General features: G+C 59.4%; 1 protein-coding gene across 5 annotated transcripts in view; it reads left to right on the forward strand.

Moving 5' to 3' along the window:
• Positions 1 to 8,954: 8,954 nt before the first annotated feature.
• AGAP3 (ArfGAP with GTPase domain, ankyrin repeat and PH domain 3) overlaps positions 8,955 to 12,639 on the forward strand; it is a 154,858-nt gene continuing 151,173 nt past the window's right edge. For 4 of the 5 annotated variants that reach the window (XM_050890676.1, XM_050890678.1, XM_050890680.1 and 1 more), the window contains exon 1: positions 8,955 to 9,249. In XM_050890676.1, coding sequence (XP_050746633.1) covers positions 8,973 to 9,249 — 277 coding nt within the window. In that variant the 5' untranslated portion in view covers positions 8,955 to 8,972. The remainder of the gene's footprint in view (positions 9,250 to 12,639) is intronic. The other variant, XM_050890677.1, reaches the window with a different exon arrangement.

Raw genomic sequence — 12,639 nt, forward strand, 5'->3', positions numbered from 1 at the left:
TGACGAAATGCTTCCTTTGACGAGGAAGTCCAGTGGTTTTGGGGCATCCTAAATTGCCCTTCCAAGAGAAGTTCGTCCTTGCTCAGTTTTCTCCCATTCTCGGTCTCCTTGTTTAACCTGCAGCCAGCACAAGGGACAGGGAACTGCAACTCCCTTTTCCCCGCGTTTCGCCCCAGCTCAGCACTTTTTCTGGGCAGACTTCGAATGCTCTCTGGGCTTTGCTGTCCGCAAGTGCCGGCAAGCGGGTGGTGCACATCACGGTCCAGGCTTTCCCACTCTCTCCTCGGGTACCCGTCTCGTGAGAACTTGCCTGCAGAAGAGCTGTCAGCATTTCCAAAAGGAGTGACACAAGGAAGGGAAACTCGAGCTTCCCAGTGACTGGGAAGGGCTGGCCCATTTCAAACTACATCTGAGTTCCTCTACCTGGAAACCCGAATTTAGCACGGCAGCGAGGCGTCGGGGATCGGTGCTCCAGCCTGCTCGCATCTCCTGACCTGGGAGGCACAAGGCGTAGGACGAGCAGAGCTGGGTCAGACATACCTGCCCCACCGCTGGGTCTCCAGCAGCGGGGCAGCCGTGCCTGTAGCCGCGCGTGAGAAGGTGGCACGTGTACGGTGACGCCGTCCCACAACACGCTCCCGTGCTCAAAGGGCAGCAGCACGGCGGCTCACTGGGTGCCGGGGGGTGCCCCTGCGGCTGGCAGCCCTCTGCGGGGACGTGTCCTTTCATGTCCTGAACCCAGGTAAACTCTTTGCATCCCCGGCTGCCTGAGACAGCGCCCGGCATCCCGACCCTTGGTCTGTGCCCCTGCGGCGCCGGTGTCAAAGCCTTTGCACTTTGCAGGGGGTCAGGATTAGTGCTGGGCTAGAGCCCTCCTCTGGGCATTTCCAAGTTTTGCAAAAAACGCTTCCAGCCATCACCCATCGCAGGGATCCCCGTCGGATGCTTGGCCGACGAAGCGTGTGCCACCCCAGCAGCCACCATAACCGACCGAGCTTGTCCCTGCCTCGGCGCGTCTGACCTGCAGGACACGGGACCTGCGGACCACCAGGACGGTGCAGGGGCGTCCGCTGAGCCCCCCGGGAACCGAACCTCTGGAGCCGCTGCCCAGCGAAGTGGGGTGACTCTCCCCCCGCCGCAGCGATCACAGCCCCCTCTGAGTGCTGCGTCCCCACCGGGAGATCAATGTCCTCCTCTTCGTGCTCTGAACCCGGGGATCCCTGAACTCCATCTCCTTCCTCGGGAAGCCCACTAATCTGCCAGAGCTTGTCCTTCCGAGCTCGCGTTTTCCTTACGCTGATTTTAATTCCGTGCTCAGCAAAGCTCATTTACACGTTTTCTCTGACTTGTCTTTTACCCAAAGCACTTTTCAGCCGGCATGAGGCACCGCTGGTCCTGCTGGCCCAGGCGTGCCGCCGGCAGCACCCACGGCAGGGCTCCCAGTGCCCTGAGGCACAAACTCCTGCCGCTTCTGCACGTTTTCTTTCGGTGACTTCGGATAAAATCTGTCACCCTGGGACCGGCGGCCTGTGCTGTGCACGCCGGAGACAGGGTCTGTTCTGAAGGGGTAAGGCAGCTGCTTTGCTTTGCGGGATGCCTGGTGTCATGCAGAAGGCGATCTGCTGCAGGACCGTGAGGCTTTGGGCAGGAGGGTGGAGGAGCGTCCCCCGAGGCCCCGTCAGCCCCCAGACACTGGCTGGGGTCTGTGGCATCCAGCCTGGTGACGGCCTCTCTGCTTACTCCTGTAGTGGAAGTGCGAGATTTCTTCCTGTAATTAAAGAAAATGATGACAAAAAGCCAGGTCTCCCTTTTAGGTTGGTTAAAGTCCACTTGTTGGGTATTTCGGATTTACACCTTCTTGAAGAAGGACTTTGGTTTTTCCATCAGGTTGTAGAAAGGTTTCTGAAGCAATCCGCTATTTTCAGGCATTGTAGGACCTTGTTCTTCGGTGGACCCTAAATTTGGCATGAACAGGTCCCAAGGAGCTCTCTCTGAGGCGCTGCCTTCCCCGCTGCCGCAGGAAGCAGCCTTTGGGGTGCAGCCAGCACTGTGGGGAGAGCAGGAGGATGCGGGCTCGCACGGAGGAGCCGCACAGGTGAAGTCGCCGTGCGAACTCCCCCGAACGCGTGTTGGAGGCTCATTAGAGCTTCGTTAGAGGCAGACGCTTGGATAATCCCCACTGCAGTATCTGTAACTTGTTTCCTTAGGAACTCAGGATGCAAAGCAGCGTGTAATGAATGGAGCTAATAGGAAACAGAAATCACGGTAAATGAGAATTTATGACAAGTGGAAAAAGACAGGGGAAGCGAGAGGCATCAGGAAGAAATCAGGGTCAGGTCCTGCCAAGGACAGCGGGGAGAAGATGTAAGAATGCGTTAGGAACAGGAGAGCTGTCAACAGCAGCGTGCCTGCCCGGCTCTGCACTGATGCTGCAAATGATGCTGTGGAACGGGAGAAGAGTTTGATGTTTCTCCTCTGCGCTGGAAGGCGGCAGGGTGATGCGCTCATTTTCCACACGGCGGATGACGTGCCTGCTGATGCCACAGTTCCTCGGGGAAGCGGCGACGGCCGCGCAGGAGGAGCTGCCCGGGAGCCGTGGGATAACGGCGCCGATCCACGCCGTTTCTTCTGCAGCAGCTGCCCCGCTGGCAGACGGGTGCTGGGAGGCACGTTAGCGCCTGCGAGGCTGGCTGCTTCCCCCCCAGCCCGCTCGCGGGGCCAACGATGACGATGAGGTGCCGCGAACGGCTGAAGCTGTCGAGCGGTGGAGAAGAGGGGCGGCCAGATGAAGCATTGTAAATGCCCAGGCCGTTTCCTGTGCTATTCATCATTTGCGGTTTCCAAGAAGAGCCGGGGCCGGTTCAAGTGACAGAGCTGTGCCATCGGCACCACTGCTGATTCGCAGAATATTGCAGCAGGCTGGAGAACAGGGTGGCCAGCGGGGCATGGAGCAGGGGCAGGGGCAGGGGCAGGGGCAGGGGCAGGGGCAGGGGCAGGGGCAGGGGCAGGGGCAGGAGCAAGGGCAGGGCCCTGCTCGCTCCTCTGCATTGAGCACCTGCGTGAGCTCAAGCACAAAGGCAGAGCTGGGGGGACACGTCCTGCTGCAGTGGGACGAGGGTCCCAGCGAGTCCCGAGCAGCCCCGGCAGCGTGGGGCCGGGACCCCAGCCAGGCTTTCCCTCACACATACCGTGGGGCACCCGGCGGCAGCCTTGGCCACAGTCAGGTCACTTCCCATGGCATGAATGTGCCCCCAGTACTGAGCACCGGGACAGGGAGAGGGCTTTGGTGCCCGGGACTCTCGGTGACTGCACTGGGGTGATTTGTTCCTCTTTCGGTAATTCTATCTCCAATTTGTAATCAAGAACACACCATTTTGCTTTACAGGAACAATTCCGTCTGCTTTCTTCTGAGAGCTCACCTGCTGGGAACGGTCCTCTCAAACAACCCCGTCTTCAGTTTTTGAAGTCTGTGCTGAAAAGGTAAGTGCAGATGTAACACGCTCTGCTTTGGTAAGAAAATTGACTTAGTGCTGTGGGACATTTTGATTTAAAAGCTTAGCAGTGTACAGTGCTAATAAAGAACTATTAAATGACTCTAAAAGCCTAAGTGATGAATTTAAAATGTGTTTGTCAACAGGAATTTCTTTTTTGGCTGAGTGTGTTCCTAGAAAGGTCCCTAAAAGACCTCCTCTGGTGCTGGTGGCATTCAGCATCTTACTCAGTGGTCTAAAAGCAGCAAGAAAACACGGGTGTTGAAAATATGTGGATGACCTGCGGTTAAAATCACAGTCTGGGGATCACAGATAGGCAAGGAACCCCCCAGATGCGTGTGGAAGGCAGCGGTGTAGGTGACCCCCCCAGACACGTGTGCAAGGCAGCAGTGTAGGTGACCCCCCCAAGACACATGTGCAAGGCAGCGGTGTAGGTGACCCCCCCGATGCGCGTGCAAGGCAGAGGCGAAGGTGACGCAGGGGCAGCGCTGAGACTGCGTTGCGGCATTCAGCAGAGGTGAGACCAGTGCTGGAAAACGGCATCCAGAGTTTTGCATTTTGAAAAGTTATTAAGATCTGAGAGGATTCAGAAAAGAAACATGAAAATTAACTGAGGTTTGGAGAAAACGCCTTACTTTGATCTTTCTAAGCCTTACAATCGCATCAGAGCAGAGGTTGAGTGGTGATTTGATTACGGCGCCCAAACACCTTTCTAGGGAGAGAAGGCAGCTTGGGCGTCAGCACTGGGAAGGAGCTGCAAAGCTGCTGGTAAACTGGTCTCAGAGATACCTTATCGATATCTCACCAGTAGGGCAGTGAGGTTCCCCCTCACGTGACGTCTCAGAAGAGCTGGGAAATTAGTTCTACCTGGTATTTTAACTGGTGACAAGTGCAACATCCACAGGCACAAAATTCCCAAACAGGAGAGAAGGAAGAGCGATGTGGGATTACGGACAGCATCACTACAGCGAAGGATCCGGGTGGGCAGCAGCGGGGCACAGACACGTGCTAATTAAGTCACTTGCAAAAAGAACAAACCTCAATTTTGGGATATATTCATGGGAGATGATTGAAGAATATAAAGTCAGTTAAAAGTGTTTATTAGAATTAGCTTGCATTCATTTGATCACCTGAGCCCACGAGCTGACGTACCGAGGTCTGTTTCTAACGCCAGCCCTTTTGGTTCTGTGACAAGAGCCGGTGGGGTATCGGTGCCGCAGGAGGTCGGGCAGTTTTTGACAAGACTTCAGCCCCCCCCCGCTTTCCCATGCTTTACTAAAGACACGGCTGAGAGCATCACACGTACCAGCGCAGCGCGTTTCTGCGGTGGGGATGATGGGCAGTTCTGCCTACCGAAGCCTGCAGGTCTCGGCCAGGCACCTCCAGGGAATTCCTGCTTTAGCCAAACATCGTCTGTGCTTCAGTCAAAAAAAGTTACTGGTCTCACCACAGAGGTCACTGGGTGAGATTTTAGAGCCGGTGAAGCCCAGAACGGGATCCCGCAGTGCCCTCGAGTCGGTGCGTCCCATAACTCCATGGAAAAGGGGACGCTGGCACCGGGTACGGGCAGCTGTTGTTCGGGAAAAGTGGCACCTGACTGGTGCCATACTCAGAAAAAGAGCCTGTGGGTGTTACCTTTGACATTTAAATTTAACTGGGGAAATGAAGGAGCAAAGCTGGAAGAAAATAAATTTGATGTGACACGGTGTCTTGGGCAGGAGACGTTCTGCCGACCTCAGCGACCCGGCTATCACAGAACAGCCCCCATCTCCACTGGCGTGAGCAGAGGGAAACGTTGCCTGAAACCAGCCCATCACATGAGACATCCCAAAATTAGACTTCTGACGCCAGTCCTTTCAAGACGGATTTTCAAATCCATCCCTTTTTCTTGGTCATCCAAGAAATTCTGCTTGGGGTTTGCATTTAAATTCGTATTTTTTAGTCTAATCTTTCCTTTTCAGTGATTTTACTTGACTTTCCTCTGTTGAAGGAAATTAAGCTTTTTGAAGCACTGCATAAACCTGTTATTGGCTGGGATTATCACCTATTTGTCTGGATTGATTGCACTCCTGTTATGATCACTAATTGTAGGACGACCGCTCACGGATTACACCAGCACCCGTCCGGCTCAGACCATCAATCACAGGGTTCACTCAGGACCCTGACCTCAAAAGCCAAACGCAAACCAAGGGGCAGCGTGAGATCTACCGCCGTCATATCGATTGGTGCTCTGACCCAGATCTGCAGGCAGCGGTTTCAGGCCGAGCAGCTCCCCGAAGGCTTGAGGAGACGCCTGCTTCTCGACGAGACCCATTGGTGCCTGTGGGTTGCGGGATGAATGTGGCTGCTTCAGTTCATCTTTTCAGGTTTCATTTTTCATCCAGCTTTGGATAGCGTTCACTTTCAGTGCTCTGCTGGTGCATAAAGATAAGGAGAAAAGCAGAAAGCAATGGGGTTTTTTTCTTTTTTTTTCTCTTGTTCCTTTTCCAAGAAAGAAAGGGAAAAATTTGAAACATAAACACGTGTGTGTGTGTATGTACGTACGTATATTTATTAAAAAGAAGACTAATCCTGCTGCCTGGGCTCCACAGACCTTACAGAAATAGAAGAATCTCCCCGTGGACCTCTGGAAATTCCCCAGGCTGCAATAGCTCACGCTTTCCAGGTGCTAACTTAATGGAAACGTAGCCGTTTGCCCAGGAGCCTTCACCGGGTGATGGTGCAGGACCACACACGCGTTTCAGAAACATCCAGGACCTGCAGCCTTTCACTGGCTCTCCCCTCTGAGGAGACAGGAGACCGAGAAAAAGGCCCCAAGACAGTTGTTTTGGACAGGCAAACCATCGAAGTGGTTTTCTCATTCAGAGATGATGAAATAAATGTTCTTAACACTAGAGGAACTGGGAGATACCCGCAAGGCAACCTTGCCAGATTGCTCTGTCTCTTCACAGGTAGGTAGAGTGGGAAACCCTCAGCACGGGCTACCAAAGGAGCTTTCTGAAGAAACGAACCCAACCATTTTGGTGGCACTGGGCGCGAAGCTGTTTTAATTGGTCGCTACGCCCAAGGCAACGTCTCAGACTGCAGTGTCCGTGGGGAGGACACAGAAAACAGTCATTGCTCCGGGGGCAGAGGCCTCCATCCAGCACCTCCGGAGGGATTTGGACAGGGGACCCTTGGACTGCTCGGTGTCATCTGCAGCCAGCCGTTTCAATTAGCTGCTGTGAACAAGAACAGAAAGACACAAATTAAAAAAAAAAAAAAAAGAGTCTTCAAAAAAGGCTCCAGGCATGGCGCGGGCACTGCAGACCAGGCTGTGCAACTCGTGTGCCCACTGCATCAGCAGAGACCGCAGTACAGAACAGACGCAGCCGTGGTTGCACCTGAGACACTAGGGAAGAGCCAGCCTGGCTTTTGTAGAGCAAACTTACGACTCACAAATCCATTAAGAGGTCGTCGGCAGTGTCCGTGACCATAGAGGTGAAGTTGATCCAGCCGCTATAATAGACGCGGATTTTCTAAAAGCTTTCAACAAAACCCTCATAAAAGTTTTTTTCTAATCTACCCCTTCTCACGGTGTAGGCTGCAGGGACCGCGCTCTCGAGGAATCCTGGCAGGCCAAAAGAGGGAGACAAAGAGGGCAGGGATGTGCTTCTCCCCCCGCACTCCCCCAGCACCCGGCTGCCTGCATCCCGGAGGATTCCTGAGCCCGGGGAGGCGATTCTGGTTCGAAACCCTCCAGAGCTCTTCCCTCCTCCTCCTCCTCCTCCTCCTCCTCCTCCTCCAACCCTTCCCACCATCACCTCTGAGAGGGGCTGTGGGTGGGAGCCAGCCCCCAGCTGCCCCCAGCATGGCCCAGGCCCGGCTCTGCAGCCGCCCCCCGAGCCCCCCAGGCACCGAAGCATCGCTGCCCCACGGGGCTTTGGTCCCAGTGGGACTGAGGGAGAAATCCATTGGGATCTTGATTCTCTCAGCTGGCCGTTTTTCAGTTCTTTCTTCATCTCCCTAATTATACTTTCTCATTTAATCTGCCAGGGCTTACGATCCTGTTTTCTTCGTTTCTCAGCTTTTTGGAAGATGCTCTCTCGTTTCCATCAATCTCCTCGGCTCGGCCGGGCAGCGAGCTCAGCTGGCTCTCACGCTGCCCGCAGGCCGGGATGCGCACGCCCGCGGTGCTGCCAGGACCGTGCCCTGCCGGAGCCTGTCCGTTCTCGTGGTCACCCCTCGCAGGCTGTTTTTAGGGGTGAGCACAGCCGGGGTGGGCTTTATCGGCCCCTGCCCAACAGCAGCGATGGGGCTGGCAGCCTGACAGTCGCGACTGCGGAGAGCCCGATCAGCGCGACCGCCTGCGGCTTCGTTAGAGGGACCCACCAACCGCTCTTGTGTCCTGCCTGCTGCAGCCCCACGGTCACTGAGCATCCCGCTGCGACGGTCCCCTGGGCGGTGCCGCCACTGCGCCGGCCTTCACCGAAGCAGCCGGTACCGGGGATGCGAGTGAGGCGACAGCAGCGGGGCCCTGTGGGCAGGGGGTGACTGGAGAGGGGACCCCACCACAGTGAGGCAGCGGTTGGGGATCATCCAGGGACCTCTCGGGACCAGCCACCTTTCACAGTTTCATTAATGACCTTGGCATGATAAGTGTAACGATGAAATTACCTCCGAAATACAGTCGGGACGCAGGGAGGGTCAGGGTGGCGCACAGAGGGGTCCCCACGCCAGGCCGGGGGGCATCTGCCCGGTGTCCCGTGGGGCTGCCGAGGGGTCTGCGTGGGCAGGGGAAGCAGCACGACGCTGGCGCTGCAGCTGGGGCAGCCCTACCGAGCGGGGTCCCGGCGGGATGGCGAGGGGCGGCAGCGAGGGGATGGGGAGCAGCGTGTCCCCCCCCACCACCCCCCGGCCCGACCGGACCCGTCCCCGAGGCGAGGGCCGGGCAGGGCCGCCGCTGCCCGCAGCGGGACAGGCAGCGTGGGAGCGGGCAGGAGGGGCGCGGGCAGGAGGGGCGGGTGCCCGCCAGCGCCCGGGACGCCGGGCCGGGGAGCGGGGAGGGGTCGAGCCCCGCTGCCTGGCGGGCAGAGCCGGGGGCCGCGGGTACGGGGCCACGCGTGGGGCCGGGCGGGCAGGGGCCGTGCCGGAGCGGGGCTGCGTGGGGCGGGGCAGGGCACGGCCCCCCCCCCCCCCCGGCCCGGGCTCCCCCGCCGGCGGCGCAGCCCCCCGCCCCCCCCCCCGCAGCTCCCCCGCCCCGCCCCGCCCCGGGGCCGGTCCCGCTCCCGGCGGCGTGACGCGGACGCGAGCGCGGGCGGGGCGGGGGCGGCGCGTGACTCGGGGCGCGCTGCCGGCGGCGCGGAGCGGAGCGGAGCGGGCGGCGCGGCGCGGCGCGGCGGGGGCGGCAGAGCCCGCAGAGCGGCGGAGCCCGCAGAGCGCGGCCATGCAGCGGCTGCCGGCGGCCCCGCGCCGCTGACCGCCGGCCCCGCCGCCGCCGCCATGAACTTCCAGGGCGGGCCCGGGCAGAGCCCGCAGCAGCAGAGCCTGGCGGCGCCGGGCGGGCCGGTGCCGGTGCCGGTGCCCGGCCCCTCGGGCCCGCAGCCCGGCGGGCCGCCGCCGCCCCAGTTCGGGCTCTCCAACTCGGCGGCGATCCGGGCCGAGATCGGGCGCTTCGAGTCGGTGCACCCCAACATCTACGCCATCTACGACCTCATCGAGCGCGTGGAGGACCTGGCGCTGCAGAGCCAGATCCGCGAGCACGTCATCTCCATCGAGGGTGAGGCGGACGGGCCGAACCGGGGCCAACCGAACCGAACCGGGGCCAACCGAACCGCGCCGGGCCGAACCGCGCCGCGCCGGGCCGGGCCGGGCCAAGCGGGGCCGCGCCGGTGCGGGCCGCGCCGCACCGAACCGAACCGAACCGGGCCGGGCCATCGCCGCTGCCCTTTGTCCCCGCCGGCCGCTGCACCTGCTCCCGGTGCCCGCCGGGGGCGGCGGCCTCGCCCGCTGCCTGCCCGCGGGGCCCGGCTGGAGCCCTGCCCGCCCCGCCGCTGCGCCGCTCGCCGGGCCGGCACCGGCCGCGCATCCCGGCGGGCCCCGCAGCAGCGGCGGGAAGCGGCCGGCCCGCGGGGGCGGCCGGAGGCGCGGCGGGGCCGGGCCGCGGCCTGCGCCGAGGCGGGCCGGGGCCTGCGGGGCGCGGCGCCCCCCGCTGCCGGGAGCCGTTGCCGGGCGGCGGCGGGGCGGGGGGCTCGGGGCCCGGCTGGGCTCCGGCCCGGGGGCTGCAGGCGCCGGGCGGGAGGGGGGGGCACTCCGCAGCCGCCCCCTGCCCCGGGGGTCCCGGCCCGGCGCCGCGGCCTGCAGCGCTGGTGGTCGCGGCCCGGCAGCCTGCGCAGGGCTGGAGGACGCTCGGCTTCGTCCTTCCCACCGGGTGCTGCGGCCTGGGGCGCCGAGCTCTGGGTGAGAGGGGCTCTGTCCTTGGAACTGATGGGCAACGAAACCCGGCGGGGTGGGTGCGTGATGTGCGGAAGCCCGTTAAAATTAAAAATGCGGAAAACTGCAGTCTCGGCCCAAGGAACTGGCAGCAGAAAGGCTGAGATGGAGCCGAGCGAAGGGATGGATGAGGGAAAGGGGAAGGATTCACAGCTCTGTGCTGAGGCTGGTGTTAGGCGGGGAGGCGGCTCACAGCAGCCCAGCCGAAAGGTCCCTCTGGCTGGCTTTGGTCATCCTAAACCTTCAGATTTTTGCAGCCGGGCTTTGCCCTTTAGCAAAGAAAGCTTTGGGGCTGCGGGTGCCATTTGGTCTGTGTGAGGAATCCTGATTTGGTTTGGTGGCTTGTTGAGTGTTGCTGTTTCCTTGCCGTGGTTTTTGTCGTCTCGGCTTGATTTTGGCAGCCTGCTCAGGTCTGCTCCCGCTAACTCACGCCAGAAACGTTGCCGCAGGTGGCACGTGGGACCGGTTTTGGAGCGCGGTGGCCCCGCTGTCGTGGGTGCAGGCAGGGAGCAGCGCGGTGGCCCCGCTGTCGTGGGTGCAGGCAGGGAGCAGCGCGGTGGCCCGCTGTCGTGGGTGCAGGCAGGGAGCAGCGCGGTACCAGCCTGCGCAGCAGGTGACGCTGCATGGGGGTGGCAGTCTGGGCCAGACGGCTTCCCTGGAGCTCTTCTGGAGATGCCTGCATCCCACTTAAGTCTTTGGGATGGTTTCTTTGGAAAGAAGAAAAGTAAGAGGGGCTGTAACAACAGTCTAAAAGGTTGCATGATCGAGGGAATGTAAATTCAAGAATTTGTTTCATCTGTCTTGTGGTGCAAGGACAAAGGACACTCGGTGGGATCGGAACAGGGCAAATGTAAAACCAATAAAAGGAGAGGGCTTTTTTCCACTTCTGTGACTGCTCTGTGAGGTCTCCTGCCGCAGAAAGCCATTGCGTTAATGGAATTCAATGAGGTGAAGAGGGAAGGGATTTGTACTGGAGACCAGTGGGAGTGCACAGCGCTGGCCCAGGCCATGGCAGTGCCTTAGCCCTGTGCGTCGGGGCTCCAGCCTGTCTCCAGCTGGGGGGTCAGGATGGTCCTGGTGGGGGAAGACCATCTCGCGTCCGTTCCCATGGGGTTCCTGCAGCTCTTCCTTGTTTGTGCCTTTGATGCCGGCTGCAGTGGAAGACCCGAGGGACCGGTAACTGTGATGACGTGGTCTGATCCTGCTTGTGATTCCTGTGTTGTGGGACAGAGAAGCTACCCACTGAAATACTGCTGTACGAAACCTGGGTGTTACTCCTGAGTTGCTCACAGGGCCATCCCTGCAGGCAGAGCGCGGGTGGCCAACCCTCCGGGCTCCCTGCGTCCCTGCCTCTGCACCTTGTCTCTCTCCCCGTGGGGATGGAGAGCCGCTCCCGCCACTCCCCTGGGCGCTGGGTGCGTGTGTCCCTCCCCAGCCGCTGTCTGCCCTCGCCTGCCGCTGCCCGCCTGCACCCTGTGAACACGTGTCAGCTGGTGGTGAGCACGTTGGCGTTTAGGTGCGTCTCTTAGCAGCCTCGCTCGTGGTGGTGCGTGTTTTCTCCTGCTGCTCAAAGGAAGGTGTGAAAACAAAATTCTTTTGCGTGCAGCTGCAAATGGTCAGGGCTTCCCGAAGCTGGAGGGCAGCTCTCTCGTTTAACCCAAAGATGAGTTGCGAAGAGCGACCAGCGCACTAGCAGGCAGCCGTGGTGTGGCTTGCTTGGTGTCACGCAGGGCTGTGTGATGGGGCTGGAGGCCAGGTGTCTTTGGGGGCTTTGCCTGCTCCAGCCACAGACCTGTCCTGTCTCTTCTGGTCTTTCCCCATCTCCTCCCTCCTTTCTTTCCAGCTGCAGATTTGGCAGAGCAGGAATCCCACAGATTTCCTTATCTTGGCTGCATTTCCCACTTACCTGCTAGGCACTGGGTTAAATCGTGATCCTGGTGAAAAGTGCGCTGTGATGATGCAATTACATGCAATATGTTACCAAGTATAGGTGAGAGACTGAATTAACGGTGGGGGTAATTAACCACTGGAAGAGTTTTGCTGGAGATGTTAGCATTTCTTGAAGTGCCTGAGTCTGGAAGGGAATATCCTTCTAAACTGCGTGTTTTGGGCTTGATACAGAAATTGCTGGAAGAGGGTTTTTGTTTGTTGGTTTGTTTATGTTCTTGATCCAAAGATCAGATTCTGTGACTGTAACGGCTGCTTCTGGTCCTAAAATCTGTTATGGAAGTCGCCAGTGAAATCCAAAATTCAACTTCCTAACACTGAGTGCTGGATATTGCAAGACTTGCTCACATCCTCTTACCAGATTCTTTTTCTGCAGGCAATTCCTTCATTTTTAAAAGGGAAAAAGGCAGGGGCCAGTTCCTTCTGCAGCGGTAGCGGTGTGCCCGAGCTGTCCACCCTCCGGCCAGAGCCGGGCTTGCCATTGCTTCCGTGCAGGTTTTCACCTTCAGAGCCGTGTTGGCGGGTAGGAGGGGGAGGCGTTAGCAGAAGGTGTGTTGTACAGAAACCTTGTGGTTTTGTGGCTCGTGCTGCAGACAGCATTGCCAAGGAGGGAGATAAAGTGGGTGTTGGGTAGGCTGCTGCAGCCGGGAGCCGTGATAGCCCTGCCGGGTCGGGGGGAAGGAGCCTTTTCCCGAGGAGGAACGAGAAGGGTTTGGAGTCAGCGACGGGG

This window comes from Gymnogyps californianus, chromosome 2, assembly GCF_018139145.2.
Source record: "Gymnogyps californianus isolate 813 chromosome 2, ASM1813914v2, whole genome shotgun sequence".
NCBI lineage: Eukaryota > Metazoa > Chordata > Aves > Accipitriformes > Cathartidae > Gymnogyps > Gymnogyps californianus.